The sequence below is a fragment of the Xiphophorus maculatus genome, chromosome 21 (genome assembly GCF_002775205.1).
Source record: "Xiphophorus maculatus strain JP 163 A chromosome 21, X_maculatus-5.0-male, whole genome shotgun sequence".
Classification (NCBI taxonomy): Eukaryota; Metazoa; Chordata; class Actinopteri; order Cyprinodontiformes; family Poeciliidae; genus Xiphophorus; species Xiphophorus maculatus.
The window spans coordinates 3,704,577-3,732,002 of NC_036463.1; the positions used below are offsets into that span (position 1 = coordinate 3,704,577).

The 27,426-nt window shown below is 38.7% G+C and overlaps 1 protein-coding gene across 1 annotated transcript in view; it reads left to right on the forward strand.

Annotated features, from left to right (window-relative positions):
* The first annotated feature begins 22,349 nt into the window (after positions 1–22,349).
* LOC102225627 (enhancer of polycomb homolog 1-like) overlaps positions 22,350–27,426 on the forward strand; it is a 29,878-nt gene continuing 24,801 nt past the window's right edge. The window contains exon 1 of the mRNA XM_023326397.1: positions 22,350–22,823. Within this exon, the coding sequence (XP_023182165.1) occupies positions 22,671–22,823 (153 nt within the window). The 5' untranslated portion in view covers positions 22,350–22,670. The remainder of the gene's footprint in view (positions 22,824–27,426) is intronic.

The window sequence follows — 27,426 nt, forward strand, 5'->3', positions numbered from 1 at the left end:
CTTTGAGTTTAGTTCTGCTTGTTAGGCTTGCAGAGCACGTGGGATCACAGTTTTATTGCTTTGTTAGAATCGAAATCTTGCATCCATAAGCCTTTGAATCAGCGCAGGTCTGTGGAGAAGGGTTTTCAGAACATTTTTATTGAGACTGAATTGGCATCTTCCAGTGTGAGTGCTTTCAAACTAACAGCAGCCCTGTGCTGCATTTCCTCTATGACACTGCCATGACCATCTGTGTCCAACTTTAATGTCTGTTGGTGTTGGACCCATAAATCCCTCTCCTGATCAAGCTATGACCCACCAGTATGCAACAATCATCATATCTAACTCCTCCATAGCAAACTCTCCATTCTTAATTTTTTTTTTGCTTAAAATAAATTTAAGTCAATTTCAGTTTTAAGCCATTTTCCAAGACAAACATCCAGTTCAGATTCAAATTCCAATCAAATCACTCAAATACGATCCAGTCAAATCATAAAGCCACTGATTATGTAAACCTGTTAAATTGTTTAACACAAATGGCAAGTCACATTCCAGCATTGGGTGAATCTAGCTTGGCGATTTAAGTGATTTTGCACCAGGTATGGTTGTTGGTACCAGACGGGTTGGTCTGAATATTACAAAAACGGCAGATCCACTGATAATTTCATGCATAAAATATACAGTGAGCAGTTGCTGTGCAGATAAAAGTACCTTTCTATTGTCAGAGGGAAATGGGCTGGCTGGTTTGAGATGATACCAAAGTAGAAAGAAAAGTCACAGTAGCTCAAATACCCACTTATTCCAGCCAAATAGATGGGCTACAGTAAGAGCAGACTGCACTGGCATAAGCATTAGCATTATGCCCTAGCTTGTTGCTTGTTGCAAATACTGAACCACAAATAGGTGTAGGTCTGTTATAGCATGCAGAACCCCATGGTATTACATACAGTCAGAGAAGAACATGCATATGGGGGAATTTTTCTGCAGAAGAAATTCCCTTGAAGATTCAGCAGATTCCCTTAAATTATGGTAGAAAAATTCCCCCATGCATGCATAGAGAAAGCAGTCACTTTTCAACAACAAAAAGTTTTTAATTGCTATGAAGTACAGCTTTCTATCAGTGTGATTACCCAGGTTCCCCTAAACTGCATTCTCTTCTTTTATTTCTTGCGAGTGAGTATGCCTCCGCTTAGAAGTCCAGACAAATACACAGACAAAGCTGTCCACCTACACAAATTGTCTAGCAGTGGATGATTTACAAAGCTCAAACCAAAGGTGCTATGAGTCAAAAGGATGTTCCTGTTTGGAGATGTGCTCTAAAAACTGACAAAGCATGTCTTTTTAGGATTCGGGACTAAACTTAGCCAGCATATTGAAAAAGAAAGACAATAATTGGAAATTCAAGTTCCTTTTTTGTTTTGTTTTGTTTTTCCACCTCTGAACAAAAGAAAATTTGACTTTTTTAAATATCCTGCTAAAAAGATGACAGATCTCTTGTCTTTGCCATTGTTACTACTCCTCCCACACAGGAGCACCCACAGTTCTCTGTCACCAGAAAAAGTATAATTTACATATCATGTGACAGGCCACCATCAAGTCATAATAAAGCTCCAGCTATAAAGGGCTCTCTCCAGTCCCCAAAGCTTCATGAAAGCTGTAAATAATACCAATTAGCGAGATTTTTCTTGGGGGTTTTTTTATAGCTAAATTTTGAATATAATTTCTTTATTGACAGTACCACTACGAGCTCAGTGAGTGGTTTATAATCCAAGCAAAATCACAACATGTACACAACATGGAGCTAATTAATTTGTGTTTATCCAGCCATCGAATTAACAATGGTGGCAAAAATGTAAAGCAGGTGTATACAGCTGCGTCTCAAAAAATGTGAATATCATGAAAAAGTTCAGTATTTTTGCAAAATGAAATCCTGTGCCATAGTAATGGGGATCCAGCCTCATGTGAATGGAAATATAATTACCACAAGGGACTTGGATCACTAAAATAATTTATTTCACAGCATTCACAAACTAAATTTGAATAAAAATCCAGTAATTATTGGATGAAATAATTAGAGGAAAATTAAATGTTGATCTTATCTCTTTGCTGCAGGCTTAATTGTTTTTAATGATCGCTACGTTCCTCTGATGTGGGGTGAAAGGCAGGTCGCACGCAGGAAAAATCATCAGCGAGACTCACACACCTTAAAGCGTGCGTTGTTGTAGCCAATTTTGAATCTTTGGAGAATGTGAGAAAGCACAAGCACCTGAAGGAAACACCCAGCAGGACGTAAAAACCTGCTGGAACAGAGAAGTACAAGCTGTTCTCTGGGTTACAAACCATTTGGCTGTGAGAAAACTACAAGTAAAAAATACAGAAAATACAAGAAAAAAAAACAAGTTTAGAAGTTATTAGCAACATGTAGTTAATTAAAAACTTAACACTGTTGAATGGATGTAAGAGTGTATTGAAACTGAAAACAATCACGTTCATGCAATAAGATTTAAAAAAATCACAGATGATCACTTATTCATTGCACTGTGTAAAAGAGAATGAAAGAAAAATAAAACTAAGCAGAGCAGTTTAAATTTCTGAGATTCATTTCCAAATTTGTCAATTGAAAATTCACTTTTCAAACTCAGTTTTTTTTAGATTATCTCAAAAGTTGTTCTTTATTTGCAGAAATTTATTCCTACTTTTTTATATCTTCAATGTCCCTAATACTCCGTTGAAAAACCCAAAACCAATGGAACATGGTATCTAAGAAAAATCAGGTTTCTTAACCTGATATTTAAGAAATATCACCTGTATTTCAAATATCACATCAGATTTTCCAGCTTGATATCCTGAATATTCCAAAGTTGTCTTGACTTATCTGAGTTTGATTCACTCCAGAGTGGTAACAAGTATAAGAAGGAAACACTGATGTCTCTTTGACCTCAATATTTAAGCTGTTGGATCAACTGAACATCAACAAAACAGAAACTGTTTTGCTGTCGTGATTAGCAATCTTCCTAGAAGATAAAAGCTGAATAAGGGATCTTTAACGTGCATGATGTTGCTATTTGAAGTTGACTCAGAGAAAACATTCTCAAAGTTTTAAGCACTATGTGAAGTTGAAAAGTTAATCCTTCTCATTGGTGCCCATAATCAGTGACCCAAGACCTCCTTCCTTCTAGGAAGAACCCCAGCGCTGATGGTGTCTGCTGAAAGCACTGTGTCAGCAAGAGGAGCTGCAAACCAGTAGGATGATAGTGTAAGCAAGGAAAATCTACTTAAAGGCTTGAGCTAACACTATGTGGTCTCCGATGCTTTGATAAATAGGTTCAATACACTGCTTTAAAACAAGTTTGTAGTCAAGCAGAAACATAAAGCCTGAAAGGTTTTCATCCTGTGGTGCAACTGACTCAGTATCGAAAGTTATCAGACGTTTGTCTGCAGGCTAGGGGAGGATGTGATTTGTTCTGCATCCATTTTCCAAACTCCTGCTGCAGAATTCAAGTGACAGAGTAAATCTGAATTAAATTAAACCAAAGTGAAATGATAAAGAAGTCTGGTCTTTTTTTCTGTTTGTCTCGTTGTGCTTTATCTCTCAAAAGGGGAATAACCTTTTCATGCTCCCCCTCCAGGAGTCTTCATCCCACCCATCCTCCTCCTCCATTTTACATCTATTTTATCCCTCATCCTTCTTTAATCTGCCTTTTCATCCCCCTTTTTCCATCTTCTGACCTCTATGTTTCCCATCCAACCTCATCCTTAATATATTGTATTCAATTTCAACAACTAGAAATATGTTTATTTGTGATTGCACTTTACAAAAAACATCCAAAGCAGATATTCACCATAAAACTAAGCTTAATTAATCATATTACTTAGTGTTTCCTCATTTCTAATAACATTCATTCAATTTATTGATTTTTTTTTCTCCTAAGGTACCTTTGAGAGGGTCCAAACTAGACCAAACCAGGGGATTTCCTGGGGAGTCTCCTTTACTGTGTGTCTCAAATAACATTCATGTTGGACAATGGCCCTGTCCCAGTCCTCTCACTACACTCTACGCCTCTCTATGAAGTGTATACTCTGCCACAGTACACTTAAGGTTTCAGGTGCGCAAATTACAAGCATGGAAAAATTGGAAATTGTGTTAATACAGGTTATGTCATCGACTTGAGCCTCTTTGTCGAAACTGCGACATCCAAAATAGCGATAATGGTTGTTGTTTTGGCATTTGTCCTGCTAAGAATTAAAGTACAAGTTCAACAAGCAAGTGAATTTAAATGTACAACACAAATATTTTTGCTCTTGAAAGTGTTTTCAAATGTTTGTTGTTATGACTTGTTGAATACGAAGCAAAATTTTATTGCATTCACACATGGATAGCAGAGCAAAACAAAAATGAACTACTTTACATTCGAAAACTGATTTGTTTTCTGCGACAGACACAGCTTGCTTGGTGAACAGTCAATTTTTGGATTTTAACTCAAAGCGTCATATGCAGCGATGGATGCACTGCAAAAACACAAAATCTTACAAAGTATTTTTGGTCCAGTTTCTAGTGGAAATATCTTAGTACACTTCAAATAAGAGAAAACTAACTTACAAGTAATTTTTCAACAAGAAATATGAGCTTGTTTTCAGTCAATAATTCCTTAATATTGATGAAAAAATTTGTTCCATTGGATTATTTCATTTGTAACATGGAAAAATGTCTTGTTATAAGTGAAATAATCTGCTAGTACATTTTCATCAATATCAATATTCAAGTGTACTGAGATATTTGCACTAGAAAGTAGACAAAAATACTTGGTTAGATTTTGTGTGTTTGCAGTGTTGTGTGTTATACATTTGGCTGAAGTCTACCTGGATGCAGGTTTAGCCAAAGAGTTAATGGGGGGTCTGAAACGGTTGCAGCTGGAGAGTTTCTTCAGTGATAAACTGAACAAAATAGCACCATCAGAGATCCTTCCTCTCAGCAACTGTTAGACTTTATAACCATCACTTCTGAAAGAGTGTTTACTTCCCAGCTTCTTGTAAAAATATAGAATTATTCTGTTCTATTCCTGTGTGAACCTGAATCCTCTGAACCATCTGTTGCATCATCCCTTTTCCTTCTTGTTTACCAGTGAACTCACATTGCTGTGGAGTGATCCAACTTTAATTCATTCATTTTATATCCCTGTTAATTAAGTTGTTGTAGAGCCAATGACTGAAAGCTACTTGGGCTTGAGTACCGGTAATTATTTTTTAATGGTTGCTTCTATTTTTAAAACAGATAATTTTAACATTACTTGTTGATTAGAAATGATTTTCCAGCAACAAAAAGAACATTCATGATATTTATTTATTGTTTTCACTTTGAAGTAGACCCTAATAAACAGTGTGTAATAAAAAAAAAAAAACACTGTCCAAGCAAAGGGAATTAGCCTCTGTGCAGCTGGGTCTTTCTCCCAGCTTTAGTCTCATGCAGGGTCAGCAGGGCAAAACAATCGAGAAAGCAAAGCAAAGCGAAGATAGCTGATAGCCTTTTCTAATAACACCCGGCCACTTGTACATGAGGAAAAGTTTGGCCGAAAGTGGCTTTCTGTTTTTTCGCCTTCTCTCAGCAGAAAGCCAGAGACTTACTCTTTTTATCTCTGGCCTTGCCTGAAAAGATCATTTGCTGCTCAGAACCCAGAAACATAAGCCAGCAGATCCGCTTGTGGCTGCAGTAAGAAAGACTACCCTATTCTCCGTCATGTTTTTCCTTGCACAATTGAATCAGTCAAGGCAAGTGCCTCTCCAGTCTGCTGTATAAACTAAACACCTAGTGGCTCAAACCTGCGCTCTTTTGTGTGCTTCTCAGTGTAGAGATTATTTTCCTTAAACAGCAATTACAACTCCACTCTGCCTTAATGATTGGAGCGGGAAGAGAGGTTCACGTTTTAGTCCGTAAATTGCTTTCCTGCTCCCCCCTCCTTATAGGCAAGCCCGCTGTTTGCTGTTCCCTTGTTATTGTGCTGCAGATACAAAGCCACAGGAACCCAAGGTGGGTCAATACTTTTCTCATTGTGGATGCAATGAAAGCAAACTGTCTCATTATTCTTCCTTTTCAGAAATTCTTATTTAGATTGTAGCCGAGATCCTAGCGGTTGTGTTTGCCGTTGAAGATTTGCACGGCTCCCCTCATCGGGGGCTGAGCACCGCTGCTCTAAAATGCAGCACAGACAGACAGATGGTGGATGCAGCTTCACTTCTTCATCTTATGTGTATGTAGGATTTGATTTGATTCCTTCAAAGCTTCATAATGTTTGGATATAAATAGTCTCAAACAATATATAATCAAAAATATTGACTATTATTCACGCTAAGGTCAATTCCTTTCAAGAATCTAGCAAAGTAGAAGCAAAACATGAACATGATTCTACAAACCTTTAAAATAATAGACAGTGAATTAATTTCTTGTTCATAAATCCATTCATCAAAGAGTCAGTAACTTTCACAACCCTGAGTAACATTTCTGCCCCTGGTCCAGATAAACAAAATTTTTTTTTAGAGTTTCAAAAACTTCATGAAACAAATTTGTTTTGTAGAAAAATATTTTGTATTTCATTTTTAAAATAAAGGCAAATTTTACACAAAAAGATTTAACACATCTTTTCAATTTAGTTCAAAATTTTGATAAAAAAAAATGTTCTAACCAAAAGACAAAAAAATTTATTTCATGAAAAAGCGCATTCCTTACACTATAAATGTCATTATTTGGCGACATGATTTACAGATAGAATTTTTTAGCACTTTTATATTCTAAAACAATTTTATTTTTGTATTTTTAGCTAATATTATTAAGACCCACAGTGGATAGTCAAATTCATGGTTAGGGTTTCACTGCCGGCCCATCATAGTTTTTTATGTGGCCCTCTGGACTCTAGAGAGCCTTCAAGATAACACTTGTGTGCTTTTAAAATGCTATTTTATCAATCAAATCAAACCAGTTTTTATTTATATATTCCCAAATTAAATCAATGAAATGACATTCAACATTATTTTAGTAGTACATATCAAATACAGAGACAAAAACAGCAAAGGGTGGTGGCAGAACCATCTCTGCTTAGACAAAAACACTTTCAGTTTTTCAACAAAAGTCAGTCAGGGGATGAGGAAAAGCTCAGTATGCTAACGAGGTGAGTGGCCTTGAAAATTACTCCCATGTTTCTCTTAGCTCTGTTTAATTTAGACCTGGGAAGAGATTTTTCAGTAGCCCCAATCTGTTTAATCAGGATGATGCTTCATTTGCTAATTGTCATTTGTCATTATATTCCAAAAGCTAAGAACTTGATAAATATGCTAAAGAAATCCTCATCAGGCTTTTGCAAACACGCATTTGACTTGAATCCTAATTTGTGTTTTCTAAGCAGTGGCAACACCGAAAAGCCATTAACATTGTACAATCCACCAAACTATTGACAAAGATTTGAATTACATGGAACATCCTCTGCTGTCATTTGCATGCTTAATGTTGAACCGTCATGTAAACACAACATAAAACGCTAAAGGAAGTACAGAATTTAGCCGCCTGCCAGTGCTGGACGTACGAGGCATTTTTAATTCGATAAATTTGCATATTTACTCTTACAGCTGTGTTGTGTGAAAACAAACACACAGACCAGCTGCTTTTCATTGTGGTATTCAGATCCTCTCTCTAGCTCTGTCAATAGCTGCTTTGCTGCTACTTCTTGTCAGAAATTACTGTTTTGCAGAAAGCTAAAGCCTAATTTAGGAAAAGCTGTCTAATAGAAAATGATTTTTCAATTATTTTTGCCCTCTTTCAGAAGAATGTTTGTTAAAGTGACAAATTGAACGTCTGTGTGTGTTGAAAGAGATTTCTAGAAGTGGGCCAGGGCTTTTGGGAGCGATGTGAGTCAGACAGCCGAGCAGAAGCCGTCCTGGAAGAGCCCAGAGGAACCAGTGTCCTTCTAAAAGACCATCACCTTTGACCTAAAACAGCAAAAACATAAACGATTGGAAGGAAAGAAGCAAAGTGAACTTGATTACAAATTCATTCCTGACATCACTGCTTCCAGCTGTATGCTGACCAAAATATTGGCATGTCGACATTTGCTTTTACCCACACTTGAAACTGACATAAAACTGTGTCATAGCAATATAACTGTGGATATTTATGGCTGTGTAAAAGGTCACATTTTTGTTTGTCTGGAAACAAAAATGTGACATCCACCACCATCTTTGCTGAAGTCATGGCAACCAAGAACCAAACAGTAGTGGTTTTAAACTTTAAAACAAACACTCTCTGCTGTAGAAACACGTGTGTATATCAGCATATTTAAAGGGGACTAAATACATTTGCATTCCACACTTTCTTCCACTGTCTGCCTAAAGAAAATCTCTTTTGAAATAAAATTTCAGCTCGATTTTCTCCCTACTTTTCATGGCTGCACCCTCCTTTCATTGAAGCCCCTTGTGTCCCATTCACAGTCACACACCTGGGAGCAGCAGCCCAGCGCCATCATAATCTTTACTATTACTACCGGCACAAATGGAGCAAGCCAAGGATTAAGTGTTTCGCTCAAGGACAACTGGTAGCCAGTAAAATAAGCAAGGGCATTAGTTATTCACTTTCCTGTCAGCAAGATAATCACTTATCAAAACTTTAGGCTGCTTCACACTCCCCTGCATTTATTTCCACTTCAATAGGCTTTGCCGCATCCTGCGAGGATGAAGGTGATGCCGTACATCATCCCCACAAAACAGGAAAAGCTGAGAAATCTCTATAATAGGGCCAAGACCCGTCCCAGCAGCCCTCCCCTCACCTGCCACTCCATTCTGAGCCCTAACAGAAACCTTTTCACAGAGCCGGCAGGAGAGGGGCAGCGATCCCAGTAACCTGGATTCAGCAGAGCAGTGGGCTGGATGCTCCGATGCAACCAGGCATGTGTGAGGTACTGTAAGGAAGCTCAGCAGGGAGCGGCTCTGCAATACGGAGATTGTTGCTTTCATTCAAGTGGGCGTAGTGTGGAGGAAGTGGAAAGACTGCAGACAATAGATGAGAGGGCTTTTCAGAACACTAAGCTTCCTCCAGGGATGCTGCTCCAGTTTTTGGGGAGTATTTTCAAATCATTATGACTTTTCAAATATGGAATTTTGCCTGTAATCATTTCATACAACAAGGTTTCAGAAAAGCCCCGAAGCACATTTAGTGTTACTCATGTGTGCAGCCGGAAAGGTGACGAGTGAAATGATATGCTTTTGTTTGTTTGGTAGTTTCTTGTCAACAGGTGTGTTTGCTGGAGTCTCCAACCGAGGGGAGAATTCAGCTTCCAAACTCTGCAGACTCCTCTAAGCAGAAAACATGTTAACTTTTTAAAGATGCTTTGTGAATAAATGTAGGTTTTGTTTTTTTATTTTTAAAGAAAACTAACACTAAATCAGAGTTTCTGTTCCTTTAACTCAGTCCCTAGCATACTTGATTACAGCATATTAAACATTAGGGTTTATAATTTGGCAGGTCATTTCCCTCTAAAATACAACTTGCCTAAAATATGGAATTCCTCAAGGTTCAAATACGGTGCATCTCATTGCACCGTATTTGCGCTAAACTGTATTCACATTTAAAACTGTTTTTGTGATCTAAAACATTTAAGAGTGACAAATAAAAACAAAATCAAAAGAAATCTCTAAGGGGCCAAACTTTTTCACAGCTTATGCATATTTGTTTCTCTGACCTGTTATGTGACATTCAAAAAAGGGGAATTCACATGCAGTCAGACCTGAGTATTTCAGTAATCCCAGCTGCAGATGTGATGAATCTGCTGGCATTCATTTATTTCCAAATGCCAGGCTTGAATGTTTTTCAGATTTTCCTCTATTTGGACAGAACTTCTGAGTTTTAGGGCATTTTTGTTTGAGCTAAGGTTTGCAGAAGCAGAGCTCAGAAAAATTGCGGAGAGAAGTGGGAGAGAACGAATCGGCAAAAAGGAAGGGGAGATGAACTTTAACAAATAAAATGACTTCCACCGAGTCGGCAGTCGGTCTCTCTGTTTTGTTCCCTCAGCTTCTCTGGTTGTATGCTTTACAAAATCAAAATATTTTCCACAAAATAAATGGTTTGCAAGTCCCAGTGCACAGATGATAGTATCAGTATTCTTTTGAAGCCCAACTAACAGGATCACAGTGTCCTTGCCCCCCCAAACCTTCCCAAAGAGATTTTATGGAAGTCTATCCACTCATTTTATTTCTACGGTTCCAAACGCACAAACAGAAACCACATGCTTCCTTTGATAGAGGTACATTTTGTGCTGTAACTGTCACTCCACTCTGACAGAGCTCACTTTGCTCCTGCTCACGTGTACTTTCATACGGCAGCAGCTCTCCCAACATGACACCTCAGTGCATTAGACACACTTACTAATATAAACCTAACTGCAGGGTTCAGCCATTTACACCAGGTTTTAAATTGATTTGTATCTGAACTGACTTCTTGAACTAAGATGTACAAAAAGTCAATTCAGTTCAAAAATACTTCATTAATCCCAGATGGAAATGAGATGTTGTAACTTGCATAATGCAATTTTCTTAAAAAAAGAAAAATAAAAGAGTTGTTGTAGACACTGTGGGCAGGAAAGATCTCCTGTGGCAGTCTGTGTTACAGCGGTTTTAAAGAAGCCTCTAACTGTTGTAAAAACCCAACAGATTACACATTATAATTAACTATTAAACACAAAGACCAAAATAAAAAGGCTATTTGTGTCAATAAAAAATAAAAAAAGTACACCCTAAGAGAATGAGTCTTAGCAGTTAGCATAAAAGTGTGTTAACACAATGCCAAGTGAAAAAGATAACAGAAATTAGGTTAGACAAGCAACTGTTGCTGCTACTGACTTGGAAATTCCTTAATTGAGTAATTTTTCAAGGAGCAAAAGACAAAAATGTCAATCTCTAGAGGTGCTAAACTACCAGAGGCATACTCCAAAAGATTTCCAGCTATAATTGAAACAAATGATGTTTTTACAATAGTTTTATAATTCTATTTGGCTAAATACAAACACATGCTATACTTGTTAGGTTTTTATCTGTAAAAAAAGAATCCAAAAACCATCTATTATTTTCCTTTGTGTCCTCAGTTGTGCACTAGTTTGTGTTGGTCTCTCACATAAAATCTCTACAACACAAAAAACTTGACAACATGCAAATTATTTCAAGGAGGAAGCACTTTTCTAAGTCACTGTATGCGCTGTGTACGGAGTACGCAGTGTCCATGAGCCAGATATTGAGGCGCGTGTTAAATTGATTCCTGTCTGCAGCTCTGGCGATGTAATAGAGGTCCGTTCTGCTGCAGAAAGAAGTAAAAAAACCTGAGATTTAAAGGTCAGCTTTTCTGAGTGAAGAAGACGCTGACCGGCATTCCCCTGTGGGAAACAGCTGGAGTGTTTATGGAGTGATTCAAACCAAAGCTTTCATCTCTTAACATCATCATGGGCGCGTGCAGGTGCACTTTAGTGGGTGTGGGGGTGGCATAAAGAGCACCAAGCCTGTTCTGTTTGTGAGTGTATATATTTAACCCAAAGTGTTAGACATCCACCTCTCCCTCTCATTACACTCAGCAGAGTGTCTTGACCTCGTTTTAGTCCAGGCCGTTGTCAGATGGAGTGAATATGGATGCATTATTAATCTGTTTCTGTCCAGATAAACTGCCGCTCAAGACTGAAAATGGACGCGTAAAATGCAGGCGCCGCTCCTCTCTGAACGGTACTTGTTTATCTATTTAGGGAATGGAAGGTCTGTCAGGGAGATTCAATCAAATGAGCAACAGAAAGAGTCGTTAGATGGGCGGGAAAGGTGACGGCAGCGGTAGAAGAAAGAGGAAAAGCATGCTTAAGTGCTGATTACTCATATATATTCATGGCTGAATGTTAGGCGTCGCATTTTGCGGTTGGTTTGACTCCCCTCTGTCAGAGCTGCCTGTCAGTGGTTTATACTGGCACCATGCTGATACAGGAGACGCTCCAGATCATCTATGTCATCTCAGAGATTCATGCCATGAATCAGATAATCTGTCAAATAGACCAAATTATTGTTATTCATGTGTTTGTTTTCCTTCACGATAATATTCACAATTAAAAAAAAAAAAACACAATGCTCAGAGTTTCGGTGAAACTTTACCTTTTTTTCTATGTTCCAGCTCTCACCAATGGCTGTCCACCAAAAGATTGGGATGATGAGTACAGAGGGTTGATCTGAGATTCTTTTTGAAAGTTGGCTGGGTGAGGAGCTCAGCTATGGAAGAAGGGATCAAAGTTCATGTTGGAAAGTGTTCCAACAGGAACCAGTACCAGGGATAATCTAGAACTCAAAGGGAGACTACATTTGATTATTGGTTGCTCTCCTTATGTTATGCCAGACAAGATGAGTGGAAGATGCTGATTTGGGTGCCTAATGATTGGTGGATGGGTGGATTAAACTTCTTAGTCTTTCTTACAAGGCCAGATGAGATGCGGATGTACAGTGAACCCCCACCAGTTCATTATCCGTGGATATTTCTGAGGAACTTAAATCCAAATTATTTGTGGGACATCTGCACATTCACTGATCTTTTTTTCTTAAAAATATTTGAAAGAAAATACAGCCTGGGAAGCTGAAATACTTCGCCACTATGCTGCTTGGCATGCTATTGGCTGGCGTTTGCAAAGCAGCCAATCCAGGAACAACATTCCTTTTCCTTTAAACTGATTGGCTGTGGCCCCAAAATAAGGAAGATTGAAGCGATGTGGTACGCTGTATTTGCCCACAAAGATAGAAAGTCAGAGTTCAAGTCAGACTTTTATCTGTAAGACAATTACCTGTTGCTATGGTGTTGGCAGCATCATGCTGAGGCGCTGTTTCCCTGCCACCATGAAGCACGTTGACAATCAAAAATGAGGAAGAACAACAAACACGTCAAATCAACATCTTCAGTTAAGTGTAAAATTATTCTTAGCCCCAGCAGATTTAGGCTTAAAGCAGTTTTTAAAATATTTTGCCATCATTTTCTTTGGACTGGGAGGATGGATAGATGAATAGGGTTAAGCAATTATTAAATATGTTTTTTTTAGAACTAGCATGATGTAAAGGATTTCTGGAATACATAGACATGCATTTACCAGTCCCCATGATTTAAAATTACATTTATCTTCTGCTGCTGGTCTAATGGAAGGCCTGCTGAAAACAGTAGCTGTTAGAATAAGAACATTTAATATGTGCCAAAGATATATAGTTGCTTTATTCACAGGTCAAAAGAAAAATGTCCCCTACATGTCCAATTAGATCGTTTTTCTTCAATTTCCGCAATGCCCTGCAGGTAATTGGTGTAGCGTATGTTGTTAGCAGGGCTAAACTCCCTTCCAACAAATCGTCATTAGCCCCATACGTGTGGCCTGCTGACATTACTCGAATTTAGGAGGTTAACTGCTGTATTGACTGCAGACACTGACCCCTGAGTTAGTTATGGCGAGCAAAAACCTGCTGCTGCTGTCGCATTTACTATATTTCACACGTCTGGGTCCAAAGGCCAGGGCACGGCACAGAGTAATGGAAAAGGGAGGGGACACAGGTACTCCCACATGTTGTTGGTTGACGAGACGTGCACCGTGAAAGGCTCTGCGTGTGGCAAATTTTGTAACTGCTGCTGTTAGCATGCGGCCATTTGCAGCTGAGGCGGTGGTAATGCTAATTATGATTAGCTCATTAGTGGAGCATTCTAAATCTGCCAAAGGAATTCTCACCTCCCCTCAAGGTGAGCTTTCATGTAAGCAATGCAGCCTCACAGTGTGGGCCTGCTTCACAAAGACCAACCCGGTTTATTATTAGGCTCTAAGGCTGCAGAAAGGAGGCTGAGGATTCATTGAGCCCTCTTATATACGTGAGAGCTTGTGTCAAAAGGACGTGGTCCCTACATAGACCGTCATGTAGCTATGGAAACAGCCTTCTGAAGTGGGGCACATGCAGGCAGGTGAAGTAGCTCCAGTTTTGGCTAACAACTTCAATTTTCAGCTTATTAAATAGAGGAAGCAAGCAGCAGATGTTTGTATCTGTGTTGCAAATGTAAAGAAGGCAGAGTTTAACATTTTGTGAATGCCATCAGGATGTGCGGGAAGGTTAATTTGCACATATGCTGCTGTGATAATGTGCAAAACGCTTGGAGGTGACATGGAACGCTGGTGAAGGGTATCTGTGTCAAACAAGCAGCATAAAAGCCAAGCATCCTGAGGGGCACTGGGTGTGTGGTGCTATAGGTAAACACTAGGACTGCTGGGTTTGATGAAAAGGTGTGTGATGTGACTAAGACTCTGAATTTTGTGGCTGAACAGTGTCCTCACAGCATGGAGTCTAGTTCTTTTTTAGAAAAAACAGATGTGACTGTAGCACTTCTACTTGTTATGGCATGTGCTTTATGAGCTCTTCTTGGAACCTGGATCTTTTCTGTCATGTGTATTTTGTGACTTTCTTCACTTCAGCAAAATTTATTTCTTTTATGACACAAATTCCCAGTAATCCCAAGTAATATCTTGGCACTACACCTAGTACAGGTCCAATTTGGTTCAAATGTGAATGCCAATTGGTGTACAGGTGACCTGTCCAGGATATACCTCACCTTGCAATTGGTAAAAAAAAAAAAAAAAAAAAAGGTTTCCATTTAAGGAATCTCATCTTCTTGCAATGAGAAATTGACTTTGCAGCAATCCCTCATCTTGAACGTCTTTGTGGTGACAGTGGAAAGGAATGAGAATAAACTGGTTTACTATGCATGTCCATTTGTTGTAGCTGGCTGGAGGTTGAGAGGACAAGAAGAAGAAAGACACAAGCACACTGGACCAGGAGTTCTTTCTATGAAAAAGAACAAAAAAACTAAAAGACAGTATCAACTGTCATTTAATTTGTCTAGGAAAGAAGTGCAGAAAAGCACTAGAGAATACAGCAAAACCCCAGTATTCATGGGGTTTAGGGAATACAACTGCTCACTAACAGATGGAATCCACAAATACCCCAGACCTTTTATAAGCACTCTAAAAGTGCTTATAATTATTTTAATAGTTTAAACACCATTAGACATTAATATGCATAAATACACAGTCTTAATTATCTCTGCTTCTGGGGTTACAGCCAATCAGTACCAAGGGAAATGAATGGTTCACCTGGATCGGCTGCTTTGCAGACACCAGTCAATAACATAAAGTAGCATTACACCCAGTTATTTCAGCTTCCCAGGCTGCATTTTCTGTTTTTTAGATGTGTTCCACTAAAACATCCGCAAATAGGTGAATCTGTGAATACTGAAAGACAAAGAGTACTGTAGGTTCTCTGGGAGAAAAACACAAACACACATGGCAGCAATAGCTCTATCAGGGAATTTGAATCCCTACTGTAAATAGAGACAGTTAAACTCAGAAAACGATACGCCAGGTTTATTTTCTATGGAAAAAACCACAAAAGAATTATATAGAGTTAATACAAGCAACAGATCCATCAGAGTGTTCACGGAGCCTAACTCAGATGTAGAGGGACAGGCACACCTTCTACTGAAAGAAAGGAAGAGAGAACAGAAAATTAATATTAACAATAAATGAAACAAATTTAAAATCCAGTTCCTAACAATTACAATCAGGCAAATTAGTGAAAAATTGTCCATATAAAAAAATAGTGTATGGGATTAAATTTTCACTTAAATACTCACTCAGCTTGAGCAAGAACAGGGTAAAGACTTAATTTGAATTAAACAAATCTCCAGCAGAATATACAACTACATATTGTAGTTTTTAATGATTAAATTGTTGCTAAATGTTGTTGTGTTCCATTAACTTTTTTGCTAAAGGCTTCTCCTGATTACAGCGATGCATACATGGAGGGGAACCTGTATGGTCCTCACTAGGTCATTGCAGAAGTATGGACCCAGCTGATTTTGCTTCCTGATAAGGCCTGTGGTAATGGGGACCTGTAAATCTCTCCTCTCAGTGACCGGCAGCAGGCCCCAGTTCATCTATCCATCCTATGCCCAGTTATGAACAAGTCACTAAGGAACTCCAGCAAGTCCTTGGTCTCAAGTGGATCATACAGAAAAACTTTTTTACAGAGGTCCCCAGGGGGGCATCAGGCTCAGATGCCCGAACCAACACAGCTGACTCTTTTTGATGCAGTGGAGCAGCAACCCTTTTCCAAGATCCCCTGGGAAGACAGAGCTCCACACCGGTAAATCGAGAGCTTTGCTTTTTGGTTCAGCTCCTTCTTAACTGTGATAGACTGGACTAGTACCCCCGTTACTGCAGACAAGGCCCCAATCTGAAGGGGGCAGCCCACCTTTTTCCAGTTGAGAACCATGACCTCAGACTTTGAGCTCAGACTCTCATCCCGATCACTTTACACTCGACTGCAAACTCACTGAAGGTCATGGACTAAAGTGACAACTAAACCACATCCATCCATTTATTTCCTGTGCCCTCTTTACCCCTGTAGGGACTTAGTGTGGGATAGTGACTATCTTCTTCGGTCAACGGATAAGAGGCGGGGTACACCCTCGAGACATTGCCAGTCCACTCAACAGAACCACATTTTTTGTAAAAAGCATGGAGGAGTGAAATCCTGAGGATCTCAACTAGACACCCCCTTTTAGTGACTAATTTGAGATCCTGTCCATGAACACAGCAAACATAGTGAGTCACGAAGAGCAGCCCTAGCAGAGTTCAACCAGAACTAGAAACAGGTTAAGAGGTGTTCCCCTTTAAAACAATAGTAAAGTGGACACATATCACTTCAAGTGGTCTGCACATTCCCCCAACCTACTATCTGTCAGTCACCTGAATTAGAACATATTTACTGTCTTGAAAAGATGAGAACCGCCTGATAAAGAGCCATGACTTGTTTTGTCTGTCGAAAATGCTCACAGGTCCAGATGTAATCCTGATCGCCGCACAGGTCTCGGGCTCTGTTGTGATGCTGGGTTTGGCTTATGTTGCTGCTATGGAAACTGCTCAACAGCAAATATGACCGGAGGGAGTCTGTGTAATTCCAGTAAGAGCTGGAGCCGAGACACAAGAACAGGGTGAGCCCAAACAAATCCATCTGTCAGGGGCTGTCTGTCAAAGGAGACTGTGCAATAAATGTCGGAATTTGTCTTGGTGACACTTCTACATGGACACACTGACAACTAAGACATTAAAGCAAGCTGACAGAGAGTCAATATGAAAGGAAAGACATGATATGTTAGTAAATGTTTGTATATAGTAAATGATTAAGACTGGTGCACAGAGGTAGGGTTGGGCGCTAACGGCATTAAGGGATGGCACCTGTTTCTTCTTGCAGTTCCATCTAGAAGAGTACAATCTTGACAGCAGTCAACCCAATGTAAAGAATGATGATAGCATCCTTGAAACGAGGCATGCCTTTCAATTGAGACCCCTGTTGTGAAGAACACTAAAGCAGCATCCTTCATCTGAAATGCTGTCAGCAGATGGATCCAAATTGTATGGCAAAGGGGCAAATGTCTGTCTTACTCTCCTTTGATCTCAGCCCAGACTGGCAGTCTTGAACTCGTCCCCTCAATGCATTCCCCTCACGTGCACAAACTCAAACCCCTCATAAGCTGCCTTCTGATAAAAGGCTACTTATCTGCGGGACACATTCAATGTTAATGTCTTGACATTAAAAAAAGATTCAATAAGGTTAATTAAATATTGTTTGATATGTTTTAAGAAAAATCTTGCTTGAACGCTGCCGGCTGGCTCAGATGTGTAACTTCAGTCTCAGAAGGTAAGAGATAGTGAAGTGAGCAATCTGCTTTATGCATTGTAATTCAAGTGGAAGCACAAGTTTTTTCCATGGGTCTGCACTGCCCTCTGGATGTTTGCAGAGGGAAGTGTCATATCTAGTAGCATGAAGCATCTTGCTATTCCTTTACAGTTCACTGCAGCCGCAGAATCTGCTATTTTTGACACTAATGCAAGAAACAGATACTCTTGCATAAAGCTGTTAGACACATTTGCTCATTCTAAAACTAATGCATTGCAAAATCCAAACATAGTCAACCTGGTTGTGCACTGGCACATTTCCAATGCAGTGGCCTCAACATAAAGGTTGTATTAATATTTTCTTCAGTCAAGAGATGGCTGCTGATGACCTCGCTGGGAGGGCTGAGCAAATCTCCCTCTATAATACATCTGATCCAGAAATCTTTCTTTGTGTGAGGTGTGCATGCAGCTTTAACATCAAGGGGCTGACAGAAGGAGAGGGTAAAGCTTTGCAGCTTTTGTATGCCTCCACTATGCAGCATTCTGTTTCAACTGTGTGTGAGCATGAAAAAAACAGGAAAAAGGATCATGTGATGCAGTCAGAACAGCATCAGAGGAGGCAGCAGGGGCAACCCTGCCCTGCAACAGGACTCATCTGAAGGGGCACAATGAGGCATGAAGGGTAGTGAGGGTTACATAACAAAAACTGCATCTTTTCTTTACAAGAATAGTGTTGCTTATTGAACCCTATGTTGCAAAAAATGAGCATTTACAGTTGGAATTCCTTGTTCAATGTAGTTTTATTTAAATTTATATTATTGTGTAATAATATAAATTTATTTAGTATTAATAAATTTATTTTGTATTAGCCATAGTTTCTTGTTTCTAATTACAATACTGATCAGCATCCTTCCATGCTGGTCATAATAATAATGTTTTCATTATTATGTTGCTTTTTTATATAACAATCATCACCATAATTAAAATAACTGTCAAAAATAACATTGTCAATTAATGTTATTATTTATATTATTGTCATTGTTCTCACTAATATTTGTATGCTTATTATTAGTAATTGTTATTTTTGTTTCTAGTTAACAAATATTTCTCTTAGTTTTGTTTTATAATTATTATGATTATTATTATTTTATTTTTTATTTTTATCTTTATTGTTGTTGCTGTTGTTATTGTTATTACTATACCAAGCAGGGGACAACCAATAAGCTCATGTTCCACTACAGTTCTCCACAGGTGATTGGTGGAAGCTGTCATCCAATCACAATTCGTCTTGAAAGTGGCTTCTTGGTCAGTTTGGATCTTTTTTTTCACCTCCTCGAAACAAAAATCATAAATAACTACCCTAACTTACCTTTAGAAGCACGATATACTTTTACTTACCAAAATGTTTCTTTTCCATTGCCCTGTCAGGCTAAGTTAATGGCACTTTTAGAGATGGAAAGAAGCTGAAAGTGTCTTGTATTTAGTCGTCCCAGTGGGAGCTAACCAGCGTTAGCATTTGGGCTAGCATGACAACCAGTGGAATTACCATCGTCAGTATGTTTCCTTCTGATTTTCATTGCAGCGGGTAAGTTAAAACTAACACTTGGGGTGATTTCAGCCGTGCGTCGGCTTTATGTAATGTATTTCAACGGTGGATAAAATAATTTTAGAGTTCAGGGTCAGGGTAAGTGAGCTAATGCTGCTAGCAGCTGTGTGTCAGCTAACTGCGGTGTCGATGTTCCTTGTGCAAACACAGCCGTAGGGAATCTTTGTTGGTCAAACTGTCCCTAATTCCAATATAAATGCCTCTCAATCGAACTTCTAGTGATACATATCACACATATGGATTTGATAATGCGAATGTTGGTTCACTTTTTGCTGTATTGTCCTCAAATTCACATCAGTTCTCCGTATATGGCGTTGTGTTGGAATGTTCTTTGTATTGTTGCAGCAAAACTTATTACATAGCCCAATTCAAAAACTTATAATCATGATTGTTTAAACTTATATACAAGGATTGAATAAGATTTTGGAAAATGAATAAAAATTTCTTGACCTACTGAACAAATTTGTATTTTAATTTTAATGAATTTGTAATCTTATATTTTCAGTTTTGTGGTTTTGTCTAGTCACCCCTATCCTTTTTTTGTTAAAAGGCCTCTACTATGGACTTTAGAAGAAATCGTGTTGCTTCCAAACGGATGATGATGTCGCCTCTTACATCTGGATCATGATGGTTTCTATGGCAATCGTCAACCACTCCTGCAGGTTATTTGCATTTTTAATCAATGTTTTTTGACATAAAGTACATATGTTTGAACAAAGCTCTCCAAAAATCAATAACTGGTTAATGTATTCCCAGTTTGGGCATCATTTTTGTTTACCTCTTAAAACCCAGACTATTGTGAAGACAATAAAGAGCTGTCAGTGAACCCCTGGCATTCACAAGAGTTAGGGACCACTAACTCTTGCTTAAATCCAGCAGCTTAAATCCAAGAATACAGTAAACTCATCTGAAACACTTATAACTGCTTATGTTAATTGTTCAAACACCAAAATTTACCTCAATATGCTTTGATATTCACATTGGAAACCATCTTACCACTACAGCAGTTGCTAATGTGTAATGATAAAAATTGGAATGAATGGCTCTCCAGAATTGGCTGCTTTGCAAATTTAATCATCGGTATCATTAACCAGCTCCTAGTTTCAACCCAGGACTGCACCGCATTACACAGAACAATGATCCATTTTACCACCATTCACACCAACTTTAAATCTTTTCTGAAAGTATTTGCAGAGTTGGCATGATCTCCATTTTCTTGTTAAATACCTTAAAATCGATCTAGTGAGTACTTACAGCAGGTAGGATAGACCTTCCAACCAGAGCTTTTGTTTCATTTCTTCGTCCACACATAACTGTGATTTGTTTTTCCTGGTAATTTTGCTACGTACGAGTTTATCTTGGTTGTGTTGACCCACAATACCCTGCGGTGTATTTGGTTCACTTTAAGTGGCCTGTGGTTTTAGGCGGACCCGGGTCGTTTCTTTGATCTCCACCTTTGTTCGATGGCACATTCGCATCAGAGCCGGACTTTCTGTGCAAACGAGCTGGAGTTGGATTCAAACTAAACATTAAAGGGACACAAGAAAGGACTGAGTTTTTCAGGTTTAAACAGACCTAACGTGATCTCCATGCCAAGTAAAGCAGGTTTTAAAGAATGTGTAATTAATGAAGACTGATTAATTTAGCTTCAACCTTTCTAAGTATGATATTTTGAATTGAAGAAGAGAAAGTACTCTGAATTTTATGGTTCAGGTGGGGTTTTTTATATTCTGCAGGAATGTAAGATAATGATGTTCTGCCATCAGTGAAAATTTAGATTTTGAGACTGTACAGGTGAAAATTCAGACACAGAAAGAAAAGCTTTTGACTAATGTACTAATTTGAAAGTTACCAACCAAATTAATATTTAGTTGCTGTCCAATGACAGAATTGTTTACAATACACAATAGAAAACCGGTTGCTGATTTAGAATTGAGCTTCATTCTGGTTCCAACTAACATCTTTCAACTCCTCACTCAATGGTTCAGCTGCTGCAACATCAATTCAAGAAGCATTCACACATTTGTCTTGCTTATTGACATGTTTGTATTCCAGATTAATTCTCCAGTAGCAGAATACTAAGTAATGTTTGTTGCTTTTTAATAAATGTTTTCATTTTTGGGAAGGGCACACATTGGGACCTATGTTCATCCATCCATGTAGCTTCCTGTTTGCATTCTGTAAGATTTTGCTTCATGATTTTAAATAACTTTCTGTAAGGATTCTGTTGTTGATAACCTTTGCTTTCCTAGAAATGTTGTGCCTCAATGAAAATTCCAGGTAAATATGAAAGGTAATTTTATTGCAATATTTCATTAACTAGTTGCACTGCAGCAGGTAACTTTTTTGATTTAGTATTTGAATAATATTTCACATTTAAAGTGTTGCTACTGCAGAAATATTGGCCATATATTCCTAGAGAAGTTTGTTTATTCTTTTTAAAAAATGGGGCAAAACAACAACAAACTTTAGAAATTCAAGTTTTGGAAATGTGGGAATGACTTAATGTATTTCTAAAAATTCCTCTTTCTAAATATGGAATATGATGAATTAGTGAATTTTAATTTCCAGCAGGCATTTTTCTTTTAATCCGTTTGTGTCCCGTTGTTTTTGTGCCACTTGGTGGCGATATATGATGGACATTTGAATCAGTTGGGTAATAATATAGGTGTTGTCTAACTTTCATAATGTAAAATTGCTAATAGATATAGTAGTTTATTATGCCAGGTTTTTATGGGTTTATTTTTGATTTTTTTCTGACCGTGTGTATAGTTTTTAATCATTGTTAGTTTTTGTACAATAATATGGTGGGAGATTTACCCTGGTTTTGCTTTAAATATGTATTTATTTTTAAAATCAAACTCTAGTAGCACCCTGGTAAATAACAGCATAACATCCCAAGTCTGGAAAGCTGGAAGTTCCGATCCCATCACCAGCATCATTTCCCCTCCTCCTCCTGTTTCCCTCGCACCCCAAGCGTTTCTCGAGCGCGCACGCGTGCGAAGCTGCGTGGGAATGGCTGTTTGTGTGACCGAGGGGGCTGGGCCGCTCGGAGCGAGCACTGAGCTGCATGAGTTTGTAATGTCCGCCATGTTGGCCATGGCGTATTGAACCGGGCAGGAACAGCGGAGCGCAGGAGCGAGAGAGACCGACAGACGGCGACTGAGACCCGGGCCTGCCCGGCTCTGTTCGCGCTGCTAACCGGACCTGAACGACTGCCCTCAGAACCGACTCTAAAAGAGACCGCGACAGATTCCTCAATGAGAACTCGAAGCAGACGTGTTGTTACTCCAGGCAGTTCCCAGAGATTTATGCTGCATCTTTTATTATAAGAAATGAGTAAACTGTCGTTTCGGGCGCGGGCGTTGGATGCTTGTAAGCCCCTGCCCGTCTTCCGCTGCGAGGATTTGCCCGACCTGCACGAATATGCCTCCATCAACCGGGCGGTGCCGCAGATGCCAACTGGGATGGAAAAGGAGGAGGAATCGGTATGTTATTCTAAAAGGCGATCTGCCGCCGCTGGATTTCTTTGACAGTGTTTTTCGGCGCCACAATGTTACCTGCGCAAGCTTGTGCAAAATGGCCGCCATTGCTGCCGTTTTGTGCGCACGACAGATCTCGACGAAGGCTTTAATTTACTAAACTTTACCTACACCAGGGGAATCATAATATCGCTATATTGTGGTGTTTTACTTAAAAGTAGTGTTTTAGCGGTCTGCTACGCTGCAAAGGGCGCACGAAGGCACAAAGAAGTCACGTGACTTGTGTCGGCGCCACCATTTTGTTGACTTTTTGCTAAAGGCGGGCAGAGGCCTTGGTTTGTGTGCAATTCCGCTGCTTGAACAGCAGGGGGAGACAGCGGGCCTCCGCCTCGGTTTGACATCTAGGAATTGGTGTGTTGACAGTTGCAGCCGTGCCATGTGTGCTGTACTGGGTGACTTGGTGGAAAATGCTGGCAGAAACGTCTTGAAATCTCACATTTAATGTTAACGTGCTGCAAAACTTTATTCAGCGTTTATTTATCGACTTATAAAAGCGGAATTTAAGCTTACATATAGTGTCTTGGACTTAGTAAAACCAACGTGTAGGGTGTTGTTTATAGCGATTGTAATTTGTGATGGTAATTTTGCACAATATATTTTTTAAAAACGTTTATTTGAAGTTTCCATTCATGTATTTCATTTATATTTATAATTGTGGTTATAGATGGATATATTTTTAAGTGGTGGTAGGAATATTGGCTTAAACTGGCTGTTACCCATTTTCAGCTTCAAGTAAAATAGTTGATCTATGCTTGGGGATTTTGCTAATTTCATATATCTAAATTTCTTATTGTAAAACTTTGAAAGTTATTTACGTTTGATGCTTAAACTTAGTCAAAGCCTGCAGAATATTCTTTCATATAAACTAGTATTGGCTGACTCCGATTATTGGCTAAACTAATTTTCACCCAAAATTATAACTGATTAAGTTAGTATAATGGGTTATATGCATGACATGATTTACATGTCATGAAAAACAATTTGTAAAAGGGAAAGAAAATAGTACCGGTATTCTTCTAAATGTGTAATGTATGATAGTAGACTGTTAGGAAATTGGATAAAAATAGGTAGTTCTGGGATTGATTATTAGTATATTAAAAAAATGCAATAATATTGCACAATGTGCATCACTGTTATAATTAGCCTCTGGGTTTTAGCATGTCAGCTACTAAAACAAACGCTGGATATGAAAATCGAAAGCAGTTGGAGTTTATCTAACTGGCCAAACAGGTTATTGGCAGACAGTCTGTGAATACATGGCACTTAAAAATATAATTGCTTCATCTGTGTCAAGTAGGGCCATTTATTGAAGTGATACTCAAACAGACTGACAATCTGAAATGCCAGGCAAAACGTGTCGTCATGACAACCGTCACAGTTTTGCAATGTTAGTCCTTTACAGTTATTTAATTACTTTAATTATTATTTTAATTACTTTTGGGGCTGAATCCTGATACAAGTTGCGTTGTTGTCAGTTGCTATGGTAACGAGTCTACGTATAGTATAAAGCTTACAGAGAGCAAAAGAATGAGTAGTTTTGAGTTATTATCCCATTGCATAGCACTAAATGAATCATATCTACATCTCCAGGTTTCACTTTAACGGACTAGTTCTACCGCTGCAGCGCGGCTATGAACGGCAAGTAAAAGAATAGTCTGGTTAGGTGGTGAAATACATTTGTGATACAACCTCTCGTGGCAATCGTTTTAAAACATGTTTTACAAATTACCTAATTTTGTTTGACATCCTCCATATAAAATCCAAACTGTTTCTCTTTGGAACTAGATTAGTTCATCTGATTTGTCTTCAGTTACCGTCTCATTCACGACTCGCCTCAAACTCTCGCTGTCACCATGTTTGTTTTCTCCGTGCAACGTGATTGGTAGAAAATTTTCAGGTTGGGAGTGGGGAGGGACTATTGATACATTCATAGGTTGTAGGATAAACCATACTCGCAGTGAATTTGATGGCAAAAGTTTATTATTTGAAGGACAATTTATACTCGATAGTTGCGATGTAGCCATTTTAATTATTGTAAACAGAAAATGTCACGATACATCGAGTATACTCGATACATCGCCCAGCCCTAGTACAGGCGTCAAATTTTAAACGAGATTATTGAACTACATCCCATAGCCACATGTTGCCCATTTATGAGGTCTTTATTGGTATTAAAATTTTATTTTATTTTTTCCAAGTTAGAATAACTGGAAAAGCAGTTTTCCAGATGTTTTTATCTCTATGCTAGTTTTTATATAACCTATGTTTTCTATATAAATATTTCATAGCATCACACTTCAGTTTTTCCCCCAAGTCAATATATTTTGGTTACTGACCAAAATATATTGGTCATTTCAGACCAATATATTTTATTCAGAGAATAAATGCATAAAAATGAAAAAAAAACAATTTTTTTCAAGATAGATTTGTGGTTACAAACATTTAGTTTATTCATTTTTTCAGGAAAAGAATAGTAGACTCCAAACTGCTTTCAAGAATCTGCATTTGTGATCTAATTTTATCTGTATTTTGGAGGTCTTATAGCATTTTATGGCTAAATTGAATTCATCCGAATGCCACAAAAGGAATGAAACAGCCCTCTTACTATTAGGCTATTCATTAGTCAACTTCAGCTGTGTTTTATGTGATGTGGAAAAACAGAAAATTTAACAAGCTAAATGTTAAAGGAAAAAAATGTGGAACTTTCTGACATGAAAATAACAGCATTTTGATCCAGTATGGTTTGTAGGAACCTTGTTGTCACTTTAACAGCTGGGAAACGTTTGTTTCTTCAGTTTCATTTCCGCTCGGAGCTCGGAGACTTCTCCTTTGGGATGCCACAGCAGACAGAAACACAAGGAAAACACTGACACAGTGCAAAGTCAGCAGAAACCCCGTCTCACCCCCACGCTGGCCCTCTCCCACCTACTGTACACATCCACACGGTGTCATTACATAACAGTGTGACAGAAGAGATAAAGAGGGCAGTTTTACTACAAGGCAGCCACGGCTTGGCTCCCTGACCCACATCCTCTCCAGCAGCAGCGGGGTTGTTTCTATTCTCAGTCAGCTAAATGACCGCACGTGGAGCTGAGTTACTTTGATACTAGTTAGACTTCTTAGGCACTTCAGCAACTAATTTAAAGGTGTTAGATGATGAAGCATTAAACGAGAATATCCTAGGGTTAAGACTTTATTTTTTTAAAGATTGTAGGTCCCAGTTATACTGAATCAAAAGTAAATTCAGTGTATTTTATGGAAAATGTTCTATTTTCCTGTCACTATTACCTTATTTATTGACCAATCCAGCTGTTTGTCCATATTTCCAACTCTGCCATCCATCCTTGGTCTGTCTGCTCCTCCGTTTATCATCTATCCATTCATCCTTCTGTCCCTTCACCCATCCATCTGTGTCCGTTCATCCATTCATCAGTTTCTGTCCATCACATCATCTTTCATCTATTCGTTTGGCCATCATTCAGGCATCTTTCCGTCAACCCATTTTAATGTTTCCAGTTTCCATTTATAGTTTTATATTTTATCCATGTATGGATGAAGGGAAAAGGGACGTGAACCCAACAATGAAACTAGTCCTTAAAATACATTTTCGCACACAAATTACATACAACATTTTCCCATTTATGTCCTGCTCTGTGATATTTGCCTGTTACAGTCAAAACTGGACGTCTTAAGGAAAAATTGCTCATGCAAGTTGGTGATGAAGTGGAAGCATGCTTCCATGGTGAGTTATGTAACCGTGGTATTTCCTGTTTGGTACCAGAGAAACTCGGCTCCAGCCTGAGGGAACAGAGTCTGGTATCAGTTGGACCGTGTTTGTGTTCAGCCAGTGATGCTGCCTGTTTTATTTCAGTCAGGAAGCAACAAACCTCCATAAATGAAGCTTTCTGTACTTTAAATGCTGAAATATATCACTGTCCCCAAGACTTCCTTGGCTTCTCCTGGCTGGCATGCACTGGAAACACCGGCAGGAGGCCACATTTCTGTTGCCATGGCACCCTTTACAAGCCTCAACCATTTTTCTTGGGTATATTTATTACTAGGAAGGTGTGATGTGAAAAATAGATTGTACTTCCAGCCTATCTGCATTTATGACTGAAGAGAAAAATGATGTCGCTGCTGCTGTTCCAGGATGTTTACGTGGAAAACATATTGAACCTGTTGGTGCGACACTTCTGTCAAGGGAAACCTTGAATATTCTTTTTTCTGTTTAATATGTACATCTGTGAAAAGACCAATGATACCAAAACATGTGATATTTACGTGTTTTTGAAGAATGCAAGAAAGTATTTGTCCTAGTAGATTGTTGCTTCAGGCAGTATAATTAGAAAAACTGGGCTGTTTGCTTTTCAGGCCTGTGTTCCAGTGGAAACACTTGATGCAATACTAACTTCAAGGAGTTTTCACAGCAACAGTTTCACATGATGCAAGGATTAAAGGAAAATTTCCTTTGAAACCACAGAACTTTCTCTAAGGCCTTACATTAACGCTATATTCTAAATCAGTCATTGGCATTGGCTTAATTTGCACT